The sequence below is a fragment of the Nannobrachium achirus genome, assembly GCF_963921795.1.
Source record: "Nannobrachium achirus genome assembly, chromosome: 17".
In the NCBI taxonomy this organism is placed as follows: domain Eukaryota; kingdom Metazoa; phylum Chordata; class Actinopteri; order Myctophiformes; family Myctophidae; genus Nannobrachium; species Nannobrachium achirus.
The window spans coordinates 49,932,864-49,955,603 of record NC_137824.1 but is presented as its reverse complement, the minus strand read 5'-3'; the positions used below and the strand labels follow the sequence as shown (position 1 = coordinate 49,955,603).

At 43.1% G+C, this 22,740-nt stretch overlaps 1 protein-coding gene across 1 annotated transcript in view; it reads right to left on the bottom strand.

Annotated features, from left to right (window-relative positions):
- kdrl (kinase insert domain receptor like) overlaps window positions 1-20,702 on the bottom strand; it is a 68,073-nt gene extending 47,371 nt beyond the window's left edge. The window contains exons 1-9 of the mRNA XM_080745428.1: window positions 20,134-20,702; window positions 11,866-11,962; window positions 9,952-10,157; window positions 6,983-7,110; window positions 4,958-5,117; window positions 4,691-4,827; window positions 2,843-3,011; window positions 2,483-2,609; window positions 1,906-2,075 (exon numbers count right to left, since the gene is read on the bottom strand). Of these exons, the coding sequence (XP_080601554.1) occupies window positions 1,906-2,075; window positions 2,483-2,609; window positions 2,843-3,011; window positions 4,691-4,827; window positions 4,958-5,117; window positions 6,983-7,110; window positions 9,952-10,157; window positions 11,866-11,962; window positions 20,134-20,209 (1,270 nt within the window). The 5' untranslated portion in view covers window positions 20,210-20,702. The remainder of the gene's footprint in view (window positions 1-1,905; window positions 2,076-2,482; window positions 2,610-2,842; window positions 3,012-4,690; window positions 4,828-4,957; window positions 5,118-6,982; window positions 7,111-9,951; window positions 10,158-11,865; window positions 11,963-20,133) is intronic.
- Window positions 20,703-22,740: the final 2,038 nt, after the last annotated feature.

Genomic DNA, 22,740 nt, shown 5'->3' with positions numbered 1-22,740 from the left:
TTTGAGCAGTTTTTTTTTTGACAATGCAATAAAAATATGTTTTGCTGAGTGGGACAGTCAAGGACCATAAATAAAGCTTATACAGGCCAGAAGGGGCTGATCTTTACACTTCTGGCACGGCATCGGGATTCCTAGATAATGTGCAAAAGAATGCAGTGAAAATAGTTTCTGCTCCCCCATAGGCAGCTTGGTAGTAACTGACACATGTGGTACATGCTAGTTGCTCCCCTGCTCTCCAAACAGCCAGCTCACTCTATGGGTTATTCTAGTCTCCATCCCATGATGCCAAAACACCATTAAAGCCCGCAAACGTACTACATCCTCCTCCCTCTCTGGCACTCGCGGGGCATTTTGAGACAAAGCCATCATAACAATGCAGCACGCTCCCCGCTCGCCTCAAGCTGTACACATAAATGTACAGAACATTGTTGTTTACACAAGCCTGTACTGTATATATACACATGGCGAGGATGCAAATAAATGCTGGAGTCTAAGGGGGGTCTCGAAGCGGGCCGGGGTCTGCGTGCAGAAGACGGAGAGTCCGGGGCCGTTTACACACTGCGCCAAAGCCCCTTCAAAAGCGCCCCGATAATCAACACCAGCTGCCCCGGCTACGTCAATCCAGCCCTGGAATCAACAAGCCCCCAAATTCCTCTCATACTGGAGCTGCTACCTGCCGGCCAGGCCAGCACGCTGGACGAAAAGGAACAGAGGGTATCGGTGCTGCTGGCGCAGTCTCAATCCCATACCCCTGGGTATGATGTAAGACAGGGGTCTTCAAGGTTTTTCATGCCAAGGACTACGTGTTGCATAAGGTTGTGTTGCAGATTAAACTTTGTCAAAGATTACATAGATACTTTACACACTTGTTTGACACACACATTATCCTTTCTTGGATTCATATCAAAGTATATTTTCAGCTCTGTACTTGGCCTAGGGATGGGACGCGATATTATCGTTTATCATCGTGGAGATTTAATTTATCGTGATATCGTCCTTGGTCATGCACTGGGATCAATTCACATTCACATTTGCCAATAAGCTGCATATCCGGTTAAACCCTCTATAATTGGTAAAAGTTACTATAATATACGTCTATTTTTCCCTCTCTAACAAATGTCTTTGCCAAAAAATGGCCGATCTACAAGCTCACAACGTGTCGCATTGCGACGCGTTGTGAGCTTGTAGATCTGCAATTTCTTGGCAAATGTTTCGCCCTAGAATAATGGATTTTAATTATCGCGATAAAATCGTAAATCGTGATTTCTTTTGTCACAATAATCGTGATAAGAAATTTTCATATCGTCCCATCCCTAACTTGGCCTGCGCTTTTTCCCTCTACACCAACTCTCCGAAAATGGCCGATCTACAAGCTCACAACGTCTCGCAGCACGAGGCGCTGTGATCTGCTGTTTTGAGCTAATGTTCCCCTTCACACAAAGATTTAGCGGACGCCCTGTAGTTACTCTGAAGACCCCCAAGTGGTCCCGGGCCCCCTGTTGAAGACATTACTGTCAGGCAGACACATTGTGAACTCCATGTTTCAACTTTTTATGTTTTTTTTTTGTCGCAAAATTTGCTAAAAGAGACGATCTACAAGCAAGATCTAAAAGCTTGTAGATCAGCTATTAGTTCTATTTCTAAAATATTTTAAAAGCGTTTTTAAAGTGAAAGTGCTTAAGTCTGTGTGTGGGTTTTAACCAACGAAAGTATTAACAAGAACTTGTAAAAGGTGACAAAATAATAACTACATCGGATAGGTTGAATTTTTTTTCCATCCACTGAAAAGTAATGGTTTTGGACATACAATGTTTACTTTCCACAAAGACTGGCAATATGGACTATGATTTCATTTCCTCTGGATCTGCAGTCACTACCGGGGCGTCTGCACACGCATAGGCTTACCGTTAACTACCAGGGTGAAGCTCAGGTTCTTGTAGAGACCCTTCTCTTTGTTGCCCAGCTTTATGGTGTAGACCCCAGAGTGCTTCTCCTGCACATGCGTGATGTTGAGACTGGAGCCTGACACCACGTAGCAGGTGGAATTGGCAATGATGCGGACACCGTCCTTGTACCTGACAATACAGGAATGTAAACCAAGTTACGAAAAAACCCTGTCTTTACTATTCCGTATCGTCGTTGTCGGGTGGAAACCTTGTATGTCCAAGACCGTTCGTTTTGCATTTATCATTTTAAAAATGAACTAAACTATAGTGAAAATAGCAGAGCTACAAGCACACAACGCCTCGCACCGCGAGGCGTTGTGTGCTTGTAGATCGGCTGTTTTCACTACTTTTGTGCGACGGCCTTGTATGATGAAGCAGGGCTTTGCTTTGCGAAAGAATTTACAAATGTGAAACTTGGAGATACAAGGTTTCTGCCCGACAGTGACGATATACTGTATCTGTCATGTGGTGGACCGTAAGGAGAAAGCTACTTGAAATGAGAGCAACAATAACCAAATACTTCGAACTTAACCTACCATGTGAATATGTCTGGAGGTGGAAGAGCGTTGATCTTGGGCTCGAGAACCAGCTTCCTTTTGCCCTCGTTGGCAAAGACCATATGAGTCTGCTCGTGCTTGTAGGAAACATTGAGGAACGGGTGCTCTGAAACACGTTTGAATAAGGTTTAAAACAACAGCCTCTAGTGACTGCATTAAAAGGAACAAGCTTAATATTTAGTTTTTGCTTCATTATTTACAGTATTTCACATACATTTTTTAAATATGTTTTAACATAAGCATCTTACACAACACTGAGATACTGTATTTCAATTTGAACTTGACATTTCCTGAGTGTGTAGTGTCTGAATTGTGAATGTGTGACTTAAATCCACTAACCAAAAACAATGACTTTGGCTGTGGCTTCTTTGAGAGTGTCGATCTCAGCCTTGCAGCGGTAGGTGCCCCTGTCCTCCATGGTGATGTTGTGGAGGACTAGTGCCTTGCTCATCACCAACACCTCGGCTGGACGATCCCTTAATTTGATCAGAGAGTGATTCCGGTTCACCTGCAGACACAGAATTGAGAATATCGTCGTTGTCAGGTGGAAACCTTGTATGTCCAAAACTGTTTGTTTTGTATTTATCACTTTTAAAATGATTTAAACTAGTGAAAACAGCACTGTTGTGTGCTTGTAGATCGGCTGTTTTCACTACCTTTGTGAGACGGCCTTGTATGATGAATCAGGGCTTTACTTTGCGAAAACATTTACACATTTGAAATTGGAGATACGAGGTTTCTAACCCGACAGTGACGATATGCATAAGCACAGTTTTAATCTGTATGGCCATTGTGTCTTTTATAGTTGCTTCAGGGAAGTGTTTGACATAATGTTGGTTGTTTATTTGTCCAGAGCCAAGTCAACCCTAACCCTGATGATCTTTGACAGCAACACCCCGCTCTTTCATCATAATACATCTGTATTCACTATCAGCAGTTACCCGAGAGCCTTAAGGCCCTGACACACATCAAGCCAACGTCGGGGTCGCTGGGTGGCCAGGCCATCAGACAGCCAATTACCGCCTGTGTCTGAAACATTGTTCATTAATGTGCAGCAGCATCATCAGTGGTAGTCAGACATCTGCGTGGGTCTGTCACTCGATTCAAAAGTTGAATCGCTGAAAATATGGCGGAACGCATTGGCAAGGGTCGGGAGAGCATTTCCCTCACATTAGCCCGGTGTGAACCGGAGAGATCATTTGGATGGCACACACAGAGAGAAAGAGAACAGATAGAGTGAGGCAGAGGGCTAGTGTGTGAGAAGGATGGTGAGAAAGAGAGGGAGGGAGAGAGAGATCATTATGATTGTGTGTCCAACTTCTAGCAGGTGAGTTTATTTGTGATGGAGCAGCTCCATCACTGAGGGGCCTTTTCCACCGTCAAAGAACCGGTTCCAGAACCAGTGCCGGTTCAACTTTCTTGGAACCTTGGTTTGTTTTTGTCTTGCCTTTCCACCAGATTGAACCATGATTGAACCAGAGGAACCAAGGATTTTGTGGTTCCCATTCGGAACCAACTTTTACGGTGGAAAAGCTCACCTCTGGTTCATCCCATAGGCGGGAGAAAGAACCAGAGACGGTTCTTTGCCGGTGGAAAAGGCCCTTGACTGTGGGCCATCACTGACTGTGGGCAGGGCACACGCTTACACATAAACACACATTGGCAAAAGAACATGTGAATGTAGCAGACACAAAACGCTGCACAGTGCAGGAGTGTGTTCAACAACTCAAAGAGCTGCATTCATTAGTCACCTTTTTGCAAGGGATACTGTATAACGTAACGGATTCATGTCACTCATTAGTGTATTTGTCCATATTTGTCCATATGGTAGGAGACATATTTCCTCTCCCACAAAACAGTGCCATTAGCTGACTGTCATCTGTCAACACTTTTTAACACAGACTTCTCCCAGTCTAGTCTCTCTTTTTTTTTTTTACGGATTATATAGTTTTTTTTCTATATATATATTCATTCACATTTGTTATATTGCTGTTGATGTACTGACACTTAATCTTGTTTATTATTGTGATGTTTATTTGCTTATTGTAAGTCGCTTTGGATTAAAAGCGTCTGCTAAATGCCTAAACTGTAAACTGTAAACTGTAAACATGTAAGCCTGTAATAGTCAGGACAAGAAAGCTTGGTGTGTTCCTGTTGGCAACTGAGTATTAAGGGTCCATCACTTACAATCCTTTTCGGAAACTCCCAGGTGAAGTTGATATTTCCGTTGTATTCTGTCTCTCCAGAGCAGTTAAGGACAAGCGTATCCCCTACCAAAACCCGGACACGGCTTGGGGTAATCTTCACATTCTTAAGAACTTTAGCTGTACAACAGAGGAGAAAAGAGTTATACATCATAAATAAAAAGATCATAAATCATAATATTCAAGCTTTCTAATCATATATTAGAATAATCGGGTTGTCTGAACTCAGTCAGGTGGTCCACGGACTCACTTAGCCTCTGGGGGATGTATCTGGATTCGACGTCGTGGCCGTTGACCCTGGTGACGCAGGTGAGGAGGTTGTACATGGTCCATTTGCCGTAGGGGATGGTGAAGCCCTTGGTGGGGTCCCACACCTTCCGCTGCATAACATCCTCCGATAAGGGAGGCAGCTGTAGACAGGGAGACAAGTGGACGAGCAGAGGTGTCTGTCAGGATATGAACGGGATCGGGATGCTTACAAGGACCCTGCTGGGCCACTGGCCAGGTGGACTGTGCTCTATATCGCGTGGGTAGCTTCATTTCGCAAAGGAGATGCTCATGCTCTACTGGTCTCAGCTGGGGGCAATCGCCCCGTTTCGAGTGAAGGTCTAATTAGGATTTCATGCAGTGGAACACGAAGGGCTGACTGTTGACTTTGAAAGGATTGTGTGTGTGTGCAGTGGTGTTGCCCCACATTCTGGGCCCTGGGTACAAGGAACACATTATTATGTATTATTTTGTGCTTTAACCAATGAAAAATAGCAGATATACAATGTGACAATTTGCGCAAGTTTTTGAATATTTCAAATCCTTCTAAGGTTTTTTGAAAGTGGTGCTCAAACTTTTTCATGTCAAGGACCTCCAAAATTATATGCATTTGAACACAGACCCACATCTCAAAATATTTAGTTCCAGGGACGGTGCCATGGCATTGGTCCGAACACCCAGGGACCCCCCAGAAGCAACATTTGAGTTACAAATGTTCGCTTAAAAGATACATATATTCAAAGATTTGCACACATTTTCACGACTTTTCAAAAATAGCAGCTATACAAGCTCACAGAGCTTTTATATCTGCTATTTTTCAATAGCTAAAGTATAAAATAATTAAGTTCCCTCTACCTTGGGCCCTCGTTACTCAGTCCCACTTTTCCCCCCCTTGTGACGCCCCTGTGTGTGGATGTACGTGCCTGGCCAAGTTCTAACCACCGTTTGTTCTCAGGCCAAAGAAATTAAAAGCCGAGGAGGGAAGTGGAGGCTAGGAAGGAAGGAGACGATGCAGGAAGGAGGACTAGCCGTAGATCTCCCTGTGTCACACAGCCACTATCTTTGTCATCTGAATAAGACCTGTTTGTCTGTGGCCAGGCGCTGTGACACGCCGTCATATATCAACCTCTGTGTGCAGCACAAAACAACACAGATATCGAGTTGTTGCCGAGGGCATCTTTAGCCAGCTTCATGCTGCATAAGGACCAGGGTTCTTGCCATGGATCTCAAGCTCCATTGAATGTGGACAAGCGGTGTTGTTTGATCTGCATCTCATAGGCCCTCGTTATCCTCCACTCCAAAATTTCATATCAAGCATCATGACCCTCGGGGGCATCATTGACCTATTGTTTCCTCTGATTGGGACAAAGCGTGTACCAAAATGCATTTCCTGAGCGAGATGTTTGGAAAAGAGGGGGAGCTAAATTTGGCCGGCCAGATCTATTTTGAGAAAAGCACTCTTGGAACACCTTTCTGTCCTTAGAGGAAGCAGACAGGATGACTCCGCTCGCTGGCCCATACGCTTCTCTTATTGGCTACTGTCACCCCCACACCCCCCCCCCAACCTCGTCCGTTTCCGTATGCCAGAGTATCTGACTGCACGAAGTGTGTGAGAAAAGAACGGGAAACCTTAAGTACAGGCAGCATGTGTTTACCCTTGGAAATCCTTTTTTCCTTTTTACAAACCTGACAAAGAAGGATGCCTTGAAAACACTGACGTCAAAGGCTAGGAGCACTGTCACACAAATCCTGTGTCACAGAGGGCTTTTTCTTTCACATGAAAATAAGCCGTCTCATTCAAACAATACCTACAGTATAACAGCACTGAATATTAGTTATATTAGCACGATTTTCTTTGGTTAAATTAAAAAATTGATCTAGCAAAACTGTGTGCGGACTGTATAATTGTTTAATGCTGATCTTGTCCTGCACCTGATTACCAGAGTGGATGTGCACTTTTCTAATAAACACATCATACAGCCACATTTATGCTAACGTATGTCCTTACCCCGTGCAGCGTTACAACTGTTTCAGGAGAGGAGGTCCTGCAGGGGACCACCAGGTGGGTCTCATCCCTGTATATACCCACAGCATGGGGAGTGGGGAAATGGCGCACCACAAACGGATGCACAGGATCTGCAGAATGAATTTCAAAATGACAAAGTTAGAATGAGGAATTGGGGAGTTAGAATGAGTGAATTGGGAGCTGCATTTCAAAGCAGATCTACCCTACGTATTTTCTTTCTTTAGGATGGCTGTCCTTTGCAAGCACATCTATACTATAATTTTGCGAATGTCTGAGTGTCTGTCACAGCGTTTCTCCTCAGTGGCTGGAGCAATTGATCTGAAATCGCATCACCATTAGCATATGAACACACCTGACACAACTGTTGGCTGGCCCTCTTTCAGATGTTGTCATGTAGATCGGTACACAGTATCTATGTAGCCTTTAAACGAAACGGGTATTTCTTACATTGATGCTCCTACATATTATCATGCAAGCACCAGAAAGTTACTTTCCATCCCTCATATACTGTGTGCACAGTGCACACCCCATAACCCACACACTGCACATCATTTCGGAGCTCATATCTTTGAACGGGTAAGGACTAGTTGAAATAATGTGCTCAACGCCAAGCAGAGCAAATTGTGTTTAATGCCATCAGTGATGGAAAAAGTACTAAAATGTTTTACTTAAGTAAAAGTATCAATGCTGCAATATAGAAATACGTCCGGAATTCAAAATGTACTTGAGTAAAAGTATGAAAGTGTCGGCATCAAAATGTACTTAAAGTACTAAAGGTAAAAGTACATAAATATTTGAAAATAGCAGAAAATAGCTTGCAGATCGGTTATTTTCAAATAGCCAAGGTATAAAGTTGGGCTAAAGTGGTTTACCTATGTTTTATAATATAATAATTTATATCCGAAAAGTAACTAGTAACTAAAGTTTTCAAATAAATTTAGTGGAGTAAAAGTACAATATTTGGATCCGAGATGTAGTGGAGTAGAAGTAAAAGTATTGGAGAAAAAAAAGTAAAGTACAAATACCTAAAAATTGTACTTAAGTACAGTACTTAAGTAAATCTACTTAGTTACTTTCCACCACTGAATGCCATACAGTAGCTCTGTTTTTGTTTTTTGTTTTCTGCAACTGAATCAAGGCAATGAAAGCAGTTGATTCCACACAGAGATCAAATAGAATGTTCCTGTATCATCTATCTAACAACACAGGGTGCAGCCGGTGCTGTTATAGTCTGCTAGGCAACCAGCCATCAAACATCTGCTGTGGGAACGTCACGGCCTGACACATACTTGAGTGATTTGTGTGAGGTCAAGCAGTATCCGTGTGATAAAGGGGCTATTATTTGAAAAACAAACATTGAAAATGATCTAATAAACACTTGAAGGGCTTTGAAAAGAGTGTGTTAGACTAAACATGGCGGCTGAGGGGGGGCAGGCTTTTAGAAAGAGTCAAGTCGACACAGTAAACCAAGAAGAGGTGGACTTCATCGAAGCTTTAGTTCACCCAGCAATGTTCACACCTGTCTCAATAAGAAAAATGCAAAAATAGTACATATTTACTTTTGTACCGTGGCGTACACATATAGAGGTCAAAGGAACTTAATGCTAAAGGGTTGTTTTTGTGTCATCGTCGGATGATCTTAAACTATGAAGTATAAGTGAAGCAGTGTGAAGCTTCAGGAGATGTTATTAAAACAAACAGTAGCCAGGAGAGGAAATAAATGAGCAGGGCTTCCCATGCAATCATGCTCTCCTTCCCACTCCAGACATGAACGCCTTATACATCGCTCAATCTCTCCCTCTTTCGGACAGTCTTCAGCGCTCTGTGCCAGCAAATACCAATCCCTGCCTCTTGCTAATAGCTGCAGTCACACATTTGAGAGCAACAAATTGCATACTCTGTCATACATGATTAATATAACGTCTTGAAGACTAAATGAGGTATAGGATCTCTCATAACTTGTGCCTCCTCGCAGCTTCTCTCACACACTCTCTTTTCTTTCCTGCAGGGCTGGAGGTTCTCCAGGTCTTATATCATTCAGGAAAACATCAGACAGCTCAGTGCCTGTGTCCAGGGGCGTCACAAGGGGTATGAAAGTGGGACTGAGTTACTAGGGCCCAAGGTGGTGGAGGGGCCTTAATTATTTTATACTTTAGCTATTGAAGAATAGCAGATATACAAGCTCACAGCGCGGCACCGAGTGCCGCGCTGCGAGCTTGTAGATCTGCTATTTTTGAAAAGTCGTTAAAATGTGTGAAAATCTTTGAATATATGTATTTTTTAAGCGAACATTTTCTAACTCAAATTTTGCTTCTGGGGGGTCCCTGGAACTCAATATTTTGAGATGGGGTTCCGTGGCCAAATACATACCATTTTGGGGGTCCTTCACATGAGAAGGTTTGAGCTCCACTGACAGAAACATAGGTATAGGTAGGTAAAATATTCAAAGATTTCATGATTTTTCAAAAATAGCAGATCTACAAGCTCGCAGCGCGGCACTCGGTGCCGCGCTGTGAGCTTGTATATCTGCTATTTTTCAATAGTTAAAGCACAGGGGCCCCGCAGTGAATCCTTGTACCCAGGGCCCAGAATTTGGTGCGACACCCCTGCCTGTGTCTGAGCCCTGGCCATTACGTGTTCTACGCGTTGGCTCGCTCCACACTAGACCCCACTGTAATGTAGGTGCCGGCCCATTGCAAATCACCCCCGCGTAAAACCTTTTATTGAGAGGCTCCAGTGAACTCGTGGCACTTTTTTTTCGCACAAAAACCACAACAAAATAATGGATGAAAAACAAACACGCCTTTTAGAAAAAGGGTCTCCTTATCGATGTTATAGTTTATGGAGCCAGTTGTTATTCTCATTGGAATGGAACTCTTGTTTCGTGTTTTCACACACTTGCTAATGACTCGGGGGTTCCGTTCCATGCATTCGAGTCGAGTTCTTCTCACCTTTGACATAGACATAGAGCGAGCTGACGTGGTCCGGAAGGTCCTGGGAGTATCTGCAGCTGTACAGGCCTGTGTCGTTGGCCAGCAGGTGTCTGACGGTCAGCCTGCTGCAGTGGGAGTGGACCCTGGGCTCGCACTCCTTCACTGACACCTCGTCTGACAGCGCAGAGCGCCAGGGCAGGCTCCAGTGCAGACGAGCAGAGCCCCTGACAGACGACAAAGCACAGACAGTTACAGCGAGGCTGAGGGATGGGACCGCCGCGTCGGTATTCCATTTATTTTTATTAAATCTAATACAGGGGTCTTCAACAGGGGGTCCGGGGGCGTATATCAGACTGGTGCGATTTTCCTCCACAATATTTTAAAGCTTTAACGCATTGTACAATCAAGACTTAAACTGGTTTTGTCTCGTCACAAATCTTTTGTCTGAACTAGGTTCATCACTAACATAGTATATGCATACTGTTGCCTACATGCGCGCACACACATGCACAAACGCACGTACACAGACACACAAAAAACACTTACGCGATCAGTGATTCAATTCTCAGAAGGGATACCTATGAACTATGAATAATTATACTCAAAAAACATGGGCTGAAATTCCACAGACATGAGTCTTCAAAACCACAGCTGATCTTAGGTTTGTCATTTGGGATTTGACCTGTCAAGATAGCATGTCCTGCAGTATTCTCCGGAAAAACAAAAGTAACAAATGACTCGGCCTAATGGTGAGCTGGCTCTCTGTCCCTCAAGTCTCAAACGGTGTTTATTTTGAAGCGTATTTTGTTTGAGAGCCCATTACAATAATCTGATAACTTAAACTTTCACATGGGAACATGCCTCCGATAGGACGATGTGCTCTGGCTAACACATATTTCCACACGGTATTCATTTTAGAGCTGTCATTAAAGAGATCCCAGAGGAGCTTCAAACATGACTCGCATACCACTGCCTTAGCCTGCAGCCCTTTGGGTCAAGCCCTCGTCCCAGGGACAGAACCCATGACAGTATGGGCCAGGGCTTTTTAGCACATCGCCTTCTAGGGAAGCATTACATTAGATAGATCTGTGTGCACAGCTTAACTTAGCATTCCTGGCATGGCTACCCAATGATGCAAGATTCCATAAATGCTTAGCAAAATGCGTACGTGGCACACTGGGGTTCCACCGTCCCTGGGGTATGTTGCGTCAGATTTATAAATGTGGACCACCACCACGCCAAGTTAACCTAGTCCAGTGGTTCCCAAAGCCGGCGAGGCACACTGGTGTGCGCCGGGACACGTCCAGCTGTGCCTTGGGTTTTTTGTGACCACACACACATTATTATTAGGTTAGAACTATTAAAAAACAAATAAATAGGCTATTATTGGGTTAGGTTACTATTAGGCTATAACGACACATTTATGAATTATTTTCAAATCTAATAATATACCAGCACATTGTGTGCAATTATTTTCAAATCTAATAATATACCAGCACATTGCGTGCAATCATTTCCCAATACATAGGCACATTCTATACCTTAATGATATATGCATTTAAACCACTTTCATCCTGGCGTCCATATTTTGAGCATATCATTATATATGTGAACATAATTACGGTAACTATAATTCTTTTTCTACAAATGTTCAAAAGCTTTCACTATGATTTCACTATGGACACATTTTATATCAAATCTGGAAGGTCTTGTGGTTTAATGATGCAATGGACGTGTTGCTCAATTAATATGATGGGACGGATGATGAAAGGTGGGTAGAAGGAGAAGGCTGGGGGATACTGGAGTTCAAGTTGCTTTTATACTGCTTGAGATTTTTTATTTGATTCCTTGTGAAAAATAAAAAAAGATTGAATGAGAAAAGAACGGCCAAAATGGCAGATCTATAAGCTCACACAGTGAGCTTGGAGTTACCTGCACGTGATTGTGAGTGAGCCCCCGCTGCGGTGCATCTGTGGATTTTCAGAGGGCACCATTATAGGTGCTGGCAAGTTCTGTCTGCTCAGGAGTCCTGCAGAAACACACACACACACACACACACACACACACACACACAAACACACACACACACACACACACACACACACACACACACACACACACACACACACACACACACACACACACACACACACACACACACACACACACAGTGGTTCAAACACACCTGCATCTTAACGGTGTCACTTTAACAGTTTTGAACCCCATCCTTATCAAACAACATTTTCCCATGAATCTGTGCAACCCGTGGCGGATGTCTCTCTTATTACGGTACCTACTGGGAAAGGCAGGATGCTGAATGGATAGCTGACGAGCAGTGTGTGTAAGTATGTGTAGGAGAGAGAGAGAGACAGAGAGAGAGAGAGAGAGAGAGAGAGCGAGAGAGAGAGAGAGAGAGAGAGAGAGAGAGAGAGAGAGAGAGAGAGAGAGATGGTGGAGTTGAACATGGTGAGCAGTTGTGACCTTCACCTTCAACTGAGAGGGGTCAGTCCCAGGCTGAACTGTGGTGGACAGACCCACATAAGCCCCTCCAAAACAAAACCAGCTTCTACCCCCAAACCTGCCATTCAAACTGGGCTGGCCGTGTGCGTGCTTACTTCCCAGTTATATAACAACCCCCTCCCCCACCACCACACACTATAGGCCTGTAGTACACATGCACCTGTCATGCGTTAGTCTTTGTTGCATTTACCACCAGTGACCTTGTTCAAGCTCTGGATGCTAATCTCACATCTGTAAGGGGAAAAGGGAGTCTGAATGGGCGGGTTCTTAATTCTAGTAGCTGTTGCACTGTGCTCTGCAAAGGGAACACTGTCATTGTCTCCACCAGCCGAAGGCATGGTGAGAGTATGTTTTCCCCTCCGTCCGTCCGTCCTTCCGTCCGTCCGTCCGTCCGTCCGTCCGTGCGTGCGTGCGTGCGTGCGTGCGTGCGTGCGTGCGTGTGTGCGTCCGTCCGTCTGTTACCACCTAATCTCAGTCGCCGTTGGGCCGGTCGCTGCCAAAATGAGCACACATACTCCCTGGATGCCAATTCAGAACCTCTGCCCCACATTTTTCAAATGGGCCTCTTCTAGCGCCACCATGAGGCCGATGTTCGCAAAACACATTTCTGTACACTACTCTTACAGATTTTGTCCAAAAATCTTACAAATCGCTAGGCAGTATCTCGACAGTCATGTGATCGACACGGATCTGTCCGATTTTGCATATTCCATCCTGATTGGCTAAGATTGGCTTCCAAAGTTTGTAGGATTGAGCCGTTTTGAACAAAATGCCTCAAATCACAAACGCAAAGTGCAATTATCATGAAATCGCACACACACGTTCCAACTAGGCAGAGGAAGAAATGCCACATAATTTTTTTTAAATCAGCCTCATGGTGGCGCTATAACAGGCCGATTTGTGTTTTTACCTATAACTCCACCGATCAGTTTCAAACTTTGTAAGCGCACTCCCTAGAAGCCAAGGAAAAACCCTTTCCCTGCATTTTTCACATCTGCCTTTTATAGCGCCACCTTTGGGCCGACTTATGTAAAACACATTTTTGGATATTACTCCTTCAGATTTTCTCCAAAAATAACACAAATCAGTACACAGTATCTCTATAGTCATGTGATCAAGTCTGATCCGTCTGATATTTCATATTCCATCCTCAACGCAGCTTGCGATTACCGTGAAATTTGTCACACATATTCCCACTATGTCAAGGAACAAATGCTACCCTTTTCACATTGGCCTGTTATAGCGCCACCAGCAGGTAGACTTTAGCAAAACACATTTTTGGAACACAATGCTTCAAATCATGCATGCAGTGTCCGATTGCCATGAAAGGTCTAAGGTGAAGAACATATGCCACCCTTTTTACATTGGCCTATTATACAGTAGCACCACCAGGACGCCTGGCCTGGTGGAGACCTGTGCTCGGAAGAGCACTGCTTCTAGTTCTCTCTGTGCTGTCCTGGAGGTGTGACAGACCCAGGACTTCCTTTCACTGGGTTCCCGTTCCCCCCAGGCTGCTTGCAGGGAGCCCTATCATTTGTTGTCTATAGTAGCCTGGCACTGTTATTAGTATCCTAAAAATGAGAAAGTCAATCGAATTACACAACAGCTTAGTCCCTAGGCTGTCATGCACTCACCTGCACGCACACACGTGTGCGCAAAAAAACACTCCCCAGTATGCGTTTCATATTATGAACAGCTGCTGCACAAGAATGAGCTGACCATGCCAATGTTGGCACTCAATATCAACTTCCTCACACAATGTTATAGCATCATTGTTTTATTGTCCAAGGTTATTTGGAGGGGAAGGGACTTGGCTTGTGTTCTTTCATGTTATTCTACTCCCATCAGAATACCACATACAGTACTGTTGTCGCAGATTAACGAAAGCCTAACATGATGATCCAAGAACACGATTATAAAAATCTGCACGTTTATAGCTAAATGTATTGTTTGTCTGTCCTCATTTGTCGTGGCTAAATTGCCAGATGATTGTTGTCATCGGATTCCCTGTTGTCTCTCATTATGTCTGGGAAACTACCAGCAAGTTGGTTCAATTAAACTGCTGGAAATAAAAGCTTAGTCAGAATGACTGTGGGGTTAGGTAGTGTGTCAGTGTACTGTCTGCATGACTGTGCATGTAACATCTGTGTTCTGTCACTACCGTGTGCACTGAAAAACAAGCAAGCATGCACACATGCACGAAGACACACATGCACACTTTTCCATCGACTACAACTTGACCTTGGACCTGGCTAGTGGGCAACCCATCTCTTTAAACCAAGCCAGTGTGTCTCTACATTAACACACTACAGATGAACTCGCCTCAAGGCAACATAAAAGACCCCTCTCTTCTCCCATTCGGTCCCTGTCTCCCACTCTCCCTACACCAATAACCCCCGCGATCAAATCCTCCACCTGCCCCAATGGCTGCCCAACGCCGACCTCAGCAAGCCCCCCCACCACCACCAAAAACAGCTGTGTGCTGAATTTCTCCAGCAGATCGTCTGAAAAAATGGCAGAGACGGTGCTTATTGTGATGGTTCAGGGGGGTCCAGGGCTGGTTCTCATTAGAAGCCATTAAGATGAGGACAGGCATGGAACAAACAGCGAAGGGGGGAAGAGAGAGAGAAAAAGAGAGAGAATGGCACTTCAAGCTAAGTTTCCATACCTCAGACAATTTGACCAGTCATCATGAGCATACAATTGTAGATGATAATTGAAACACGGCCTTATTTCTCTAGGATTCCTTTTATAGGCCCTTGTCCTCATGTGGCATATGAGAAGAGGAAGCAGCACAGGGCACTGGAGTTTGCAAAGTTGCATATGTTTGGCAAACATATGCAGTAGATTCACATCAAGCCCGGAAATGGAGACTTTAACGTTTTGCTTCACGCAGTGTTGTACTCCAAGATCTGCTCTGCGCTATTCTGAAATGTTTGTGGTCCAGAGAATTCAATACAAATATTTAGTCTGAACGAAAGGACAAGGACTCCAAACAACATCCAACAAATCCTAACCCGGAGTGTTTTTCCAACCAAACTGTCCAAGTCAGGAAATAAATATAAATCCTAAGTTGATCATCAGTTTTTCATTTACGCCTTCTGTAACTAAAAAAAGCTTGCACGGAGCTAGCTTTTGAAAACCACTTTTTTTGCAAGTGGTTTCCAAAAGCAACTGGAAGTGCAGATCTGTGTAAGCTAAGGAAATATAATATATACAGTATTTTCTGGACTATAAGGCGCACCTGACTATAAGGCGCACTGTCAATGAATGGTCTATTTTCAAACTGTTTTCATATATAAGGCGCACCTGACTATAAGGCGCACATAATAGACGCTACCATTGCGTTATGCATCCAACAGATGGAGCTGTGCTAAAGGGAATGTCAATGTCAATGAATGATCCATATATAAGGCGCACTGGACTATAAGGCGCACTGTAGTTTTTTGAGAAAATTAAAGGCTTTTAAGTGCGCCTTATAGTCCGGAAAATACGGTAGTTGTTTCATAGCTTTCCCTTAGAGGACATACAATTCTAAAATAGCACTGAATGATTTAAGTCAAACTTTCATTGCGGCTGCCCAAACACCATTGTTTTCACAAACAGAATCTCAATGACCCTATGTAAGGTTATGAGCGTGTGTCGGCAGCCTTGTGATTTCTCCTGGGCATGTGCGTAATAAAAGCCACTGTTACTGTAACATATGACTGTGCTATCACTGAGCTTTACCGGAAACCCCCGGTCACAACCCTTCAAGTGCTGGGCATAATGTACGGAATTCCCTACTCCTCTTGCAGTGCGTACACACATCATCATCGATGTACTTTCCGGCACACCATCAAACAGGGAGACAGTCTCTGGAGTGAGGGAAGAGGATCTTTTTTGGGTGTTTTCAAGGTAAAAAACACAATACAGCATAATGACTCACTTGTTTAACCTTGCCACTCCATTGCTTTGTACTTCTAAATGTGAACTACAAAAGCAATAGAAAGGACAGACAGGGAGGCTACGGCTTTATAGAAGCGAGCAGGGTCACAGGCTGATGAATCATCTGTAGGCTGGAGTGTGTCCATGGATACAGCAGTGCAACGGTAGCGCTAGTGGGTAGCCAGCAAGTGGACAACTGTGAGTGGTTTCCTGTCATTGTGCCTGGGAGTGGGTGCACATTCAGCTTAGAATAATAATAATAATAGCCTAATAATGTGAATTATTACACTAACACAATGGAATGTATTTTATATAATTAATTAAGAGGTTTAGTTTTGACTATTATACATTTAAAAGAGGTCCACTTTATTTGCTGTTACCTAAGTAATAACAAAAGCAATATTCGGAGCAACCATTATCGAGTACAAAGCCTTACCCCATAGTTGAGACAAAATGGCTAAATTGGCTAAAACCAAATAGGCCTACAATATATATGCCAAACAATAGTCCCTAATTAAATTTAGCTATTGTCAGCTATTGTCATACAACTATTCTAAGGTGCGACAAAACAGCAACCCTACTGCCATGACTCTTTGTGCTATTGTTTGTCATTTGGTGGTATGTTGCCTATGGGCTATGTCAGGGTAGACAAACAGTTAAGACAAATTCATAAATAGGAAGTTCTAAATCTTGCTAAAAGATTGACAACATTGGGTTGATACCTTTAACAACAGTTGGGAGCACCTGCCAAAAGAAGAAGTGGCAGGAGTACTACAGCTCTGGCTGGTCATGATCTCCAAGTTCCGGAGTATTCACCCGACATTGGGATCTTTGGAAACCCCATCCACTTTGCCAATTGCAAGGTTAAGACAACAGCTAAAGAGAGCCTTTTTTATTAGCCGTGTATAAGTCTTCTGAGATTTGGAAACAAAATGCTCCAGACTCCCCTTTAAAAAAGCAAAATAAAGGAACATCTGGCCATGATGGGTGGGCAAATCCAGGTTATACAGAGTTGAGCATCGCAAACAAGAGATATCTCCAGCACAATATTCCTAACCTTGTTCCATAACAAGTAAGATTAGGAACAACCAACAGACAGAAGCTCCTTGAAATTGAAATTTCATGCAGGGTTAAAACAAAAATATATTGCTGGCTCAGAGTGGATATCAATAGTTATAGACAGGATGCTCATATCCTCCCATTTAAGAACTGCAATAAGGACCAACTTTTTTACATTATATATAATACCTCCCAGCATAACTGATAGACTTTTGCTTAATAGTTTAATATATCCTAGAATCCCTCATGTACATCAGAGTTGTGTGTGTGTGTGTGTGTGTGTGTGTGTGTGTGTGTGTGTGTGTGTGTGTGTGTGTGTGTGTGTGCATGCGTGCGTGCGTGCGTGCGTGCGTGCGTGCGTGCGTGCGTGCGTGCGTGCGTGCGTGCGTGTGTGTGTGTGCACGCGCACTTCGACGACCTCTCATTGCTCCCATTTTCCACTCCGTCTCAATGTGAAAGCAGTGGAGAAAGAAAAAAAAAACTCAAAGACAAATTAGCTGGCAAATCGACTCCTAACCCTGAGAGATGAGTCCAGATGCAATACTGGACCAAGAAATTGCTGGATAGCTTGGGCTGTACTTATTATTATAACATTTCAGGTTTACATTTGCTATGAAAGGGATCCTAAAATAAGAAGCTTGTGTTTTTGCATTGCTTATGCTTATTGCTTATTCAACCTACTCAAAGCCACTGACATTCACTCAACTTACTAAAACAATACAAGTATTTTAATACTTGAGTGACTAAAACAATAGCCTATAAGTCTAGAGTTTCATCTCTCCGGGGTCTTATTGAACAACGGTCGGGATAGCCTCATTTACAAATCATGAGGGAGATGGGGAGCTTTTCACAGTAATACTTTTAGATTGTCAATATAGCTGACTAGGACACCATAAAAATGTTTTGAGTTTTCTGGGAAATAATTAATATGCACTAATATTGAAAAATAAATGAGCAAGACATATTCAGCGCCTGACTGAATCTCTCAGCATTCAGAAACAAAGCTCTCCTTACACTACCTCTCTACATGGCATTGGAGATGGCATTTGACATTGAATGACATGTGAGCACAAGGAGTTTGGCTAAGAAATCTTTGCCCAGGTAGCGTGTCACATTTCCGTGACCTCTACCGGCCAGAACAATTCCAGGGCGCCTCTTGCTCCAACGTCCGCTTCCTCCTTGTGTCTTTCCCACGCTCTGCATGTGGATAGTGAAGGAAATCAACTCAAAAACACAGTAGAGCAGACAAAGCTACAAGGGCTGAAGGTGTTTGTTGTGGAGGGGGTGGGGATGTCAGTATTTCCTCTGTTTGGATGTGCACTTTGTTTGGACAATAATAGTGAGGAAGGCATCTGCCTATCTCTGCAGTGCATCAAGGCAAAGGCTAAATGTGGGGGAACAACAGCCACCTTTTATAGAGACATCAACATCATGGAGCTGTCAAGCATGAACAGTTGCTGTAGCCGACTAACTGTCAAGATGTTTACCCACCCATCTTTCACAGGAGAATAGTTCACACATAACTGGATTAAACCTGAGACACTCTCACACCCAAAAGCAAATGCACATGCAGGCAGCCTATATTTTAGAATAATTTAAATTAGTTACCAGATTCACACTTAAATATCCAGCAGCTTCACAATGTGCAATATAGTCTAAAGCCCACCTAAGCTTAGCATACAGTTTACTAATTGGCAGTGGAGCTCAATGCACTCCAGGATACAACATCTCCCATAACAATCCATATTAACGTCCAATTAGCTTACTATAGGGTGAGGCTACCTCTAGCGGCCAAAGCAATAACTGCAGGGCAGTGCAGGCACAAATGAAAGTCTACCTGTTGGCAACTTGGCACGGCAGCACGCTAATTCTGCTGAAATCTGCACTCAAATAACGGCTCCTTCGTTCGTCACCTACCTGCATAAGCGATGCAAAACGTTTCTGGGACTATTTGCACCATCACTAAATCAATGTTTCTCAAACTTTTTCATGTCGAGGACCCCCAAATTTGACACTTATTCGCCCGCGGACCCCCTTTTGAAAAGTTATGCCAGGCAGGGACCGTCATATAAGAGAAATGTTTACAGCTGTCAGTGATTTTCAACCATTTTAACATGCATTAGGCTACGGACCCCCATTTAATGGCATTTCTATCTTAAAGACCCAAACTTATATTGTAAAATCAATGTTAATTGAACCCATTTGTAGGCTACACTATCTGACTCAGTTACAGACCCATAAGGGTCCATTTGGTTCCTAATATCATTTAGCTGGGGAGTGGGGACCCCCTGGAAGTGGAACTCCCTCAAGGATCGCTGGGGGTCCCCGGCCGGACCCCACTTTGAGAAGCAATGCAGTAGCCTAGTCGATCATAGGAATATTATAATAATATTGTAGGATAAATCTCGAATTAGGGTAGATAGGCTACCAATATTCTTAATGATGATTAGGCTGGTAATAAGAAGACAGGATCAACTAGTCTGGGCCTACTCTACGAAAAATATATTATAATGATAAATATTTTTAAAACATTTGCTAAAGAACAAATTATAGGCTATTTAGAGTTTTCCTTGAAAATATCTGCCGATAAACTGCAAGCTATAGACTCATGTGTGGTAGGCTAGTCAAGCCAAATAGTCCTAATGAATAGGTTGTAGGCTACTATGGATAAATAATACGAATTAAAAATGTTACCATTTATAGGTCCTGTGAAGCAAAGGACAACAGCCAACTTCAGGCAGTCGGATGGGGCCATCCTGTCAGCCCACATCTTCGGTAAAAAAAAATCCAAATGAGTTTGTAAATTGATAGTCCCAGGTGGTAGGAATGATGGAAGAAAGAAAATAAGAAGAAAAAATCAGAGCTGCGGGAAAGGTATTTGAAACCAAAATGAATGTTTAATCCGCACAACAACGCTCAGGTGTAAATGAAAAAGCCTGCAGCATTTCTCTGGTGGGTTCGCAGGGGAGCTCTCTCCTCTCCTGCGCTGCACTGCACACTGAGTCCAAGTTGAACGTGGAGGAGTCAGATGAGTGGATCCACAACAGGGCAGGTGCGGGATTTCTCCTCGGTCTTGAATTCCAATAGTTCACTGAATTAAGTTCCACGCAAAACAAAAGGCTGAGGAGTGCAAACTGTAGGCTATTTTATTTACTAAACCCGTGTGTAATATACAAAACAAGATCAGCCAGCCACTCCCCTCCTCAAATAGTGAGAGAATGTTGCCTTCTTTCGTGCGCAACTGGGAAGAAATTCTCCTGCCTTTCGCCTCTGTACCACTTGCAGCCTGCTTGCAGCCCATGCGGACGGAGGCACGGTTTTATGGAGACAGGAAGGACGCAACGTCACTTTTTTAGGACAAACTCCAGCTTGTTGGCTGGCTACTGTGTGGAGCAGATTAGGTCTATGTGTACATCACTGGTCGGTTCCCAAACAGTGCCTATGGAGGGACCCATTTGTGGGTCGCCGACACATTTTTATGGGTCCCTTCATTTTTGTTTTTTGTTTCCTACATTTTGTTATATTTTCAAAAAACATTCCCCCAAAATTTAAGCTAAGCTAAATATATATATATATATATATAATGCTTCTATTCTAAGTAGGTTAATAAATAAAAAGAAAAATCAAATAAATTCCATAAATTAGAACACAAATGTTTAAGAAGTAGCCTAGTGAAAATAGCCGATCTACAAGCTCACAATGGTGAACTAAGTGATGCGTTGTGAGTTGTAGATCTGCTGTTTTCACTAGTTTGGGTCCCAGGCAAACGTCTAATTTCTCTTTTGGGTCTTGAGCTAAAATGTTTGGGAACCACTGGTGTACAGTATAGGCAACATTTAGGCTACTATGCCATACATCATGGTATAATTGCACGAGTCACATAATTTTCTCTCACCATGTCACCATGTGGTCAGATGTTTTGTAGTAGGCTAGTATTGTATTGCCACATACAGATAAATAGAAAACTAAAGCTTTGATATTGATTTTGAGCTTTGTGTTTAACATGGCTCTTGATAAAATCAACCAATTAGGTTAAAGGTGACATGTCAGTATAGTAATCTTAGGAATGTTGGAAGCTAAAAGGAGACAATGTCCACAATCATTGTGATCAGATAACACACACAGCACGCCTATGTTTCTGCACAAGTGTTTAGAATAAATATTTGCTGGGTTTATTTCCATCTATACAGAAACAGGATATATGCAGCTTTTTATATCATATAATAAATAATCCTCCTCGGGCCCCCAATTGTCTTCCAGCCGTGGCCCCATGGTGCGTGGATGTGCAGTAGACAGTACTGTTATCATTACAACAAATAAATCTCCTTATAGCAGGTAGTCTATATGCTATACTGTAAATAAGACCATCCTGCCTCTACCTTTCCATTCATGTCAGAAGGCACCATTTTGGTGACATGTGTGTGCCACATGGTATACACATATATAGTGTTCCCTTGTGGCTTTACAACGGATAGGTGAGTCCAGACAGCAACCTGTGACAAATGTGATGAAGAAGACCCATCTTTCTTCCCGGAAATGAGAAAAACAGCTATATTGGACATGACAGCAATGCTTGTATTGGAGAGGTCTTGCTGTTTTTTTGATCAGATCATTTTCACAGTTCAAGGGCCGGGGTCATACTGGATAGGGAATTTTCTCAGACAAAAGCCATAGCAAAAGAGTAAACGTTTTACAATTATAGGCTATTTATTTTCTGTCTTCAGTCCTGTCTACATTTCTCTGTCACAGCAAGAGCAACACATGAGGGAGAAATGCAAAACAAGACAATTTAATTTCATATCTGTCAAGATGGAAAATGATTCAGACATTTTGTGGACACTAGACATATGTCTTTCTTAAATTCTTGGGCTAGAATGGATTAGAAATAGAAATGTGAAACTACTGGTTTACATGTTTAAATCAACTAATAACCAGTAAGACCAGTGGTGTGTTGTAGACTTTTTTTTAGGGCATACTATAATCTATGATCCGCCAGCGCATACGCCAGTGCATAATGCCTATCAAATACGCTACTTTGAAAGGTTCACAAGGGCAGACGCTATTCATATTTTTATTTCCGACAGCAGATGCCGTATACGTGCGTTACAGGTAGAACACAGCACTGAGTAAGACTCCCTAAACGGATAAGCGACCGTCACGTCACATACACAAACTTTAGAAGGCAGTTGTAGCCAATCAGGAGGGAATATGGGAAATGGGACAGATCCATGATGATGAGATGACTTTAGAGATACTGTGTACCACTTTGTGTGTTTTTAGGCCAAAATCTATATAGTAGCA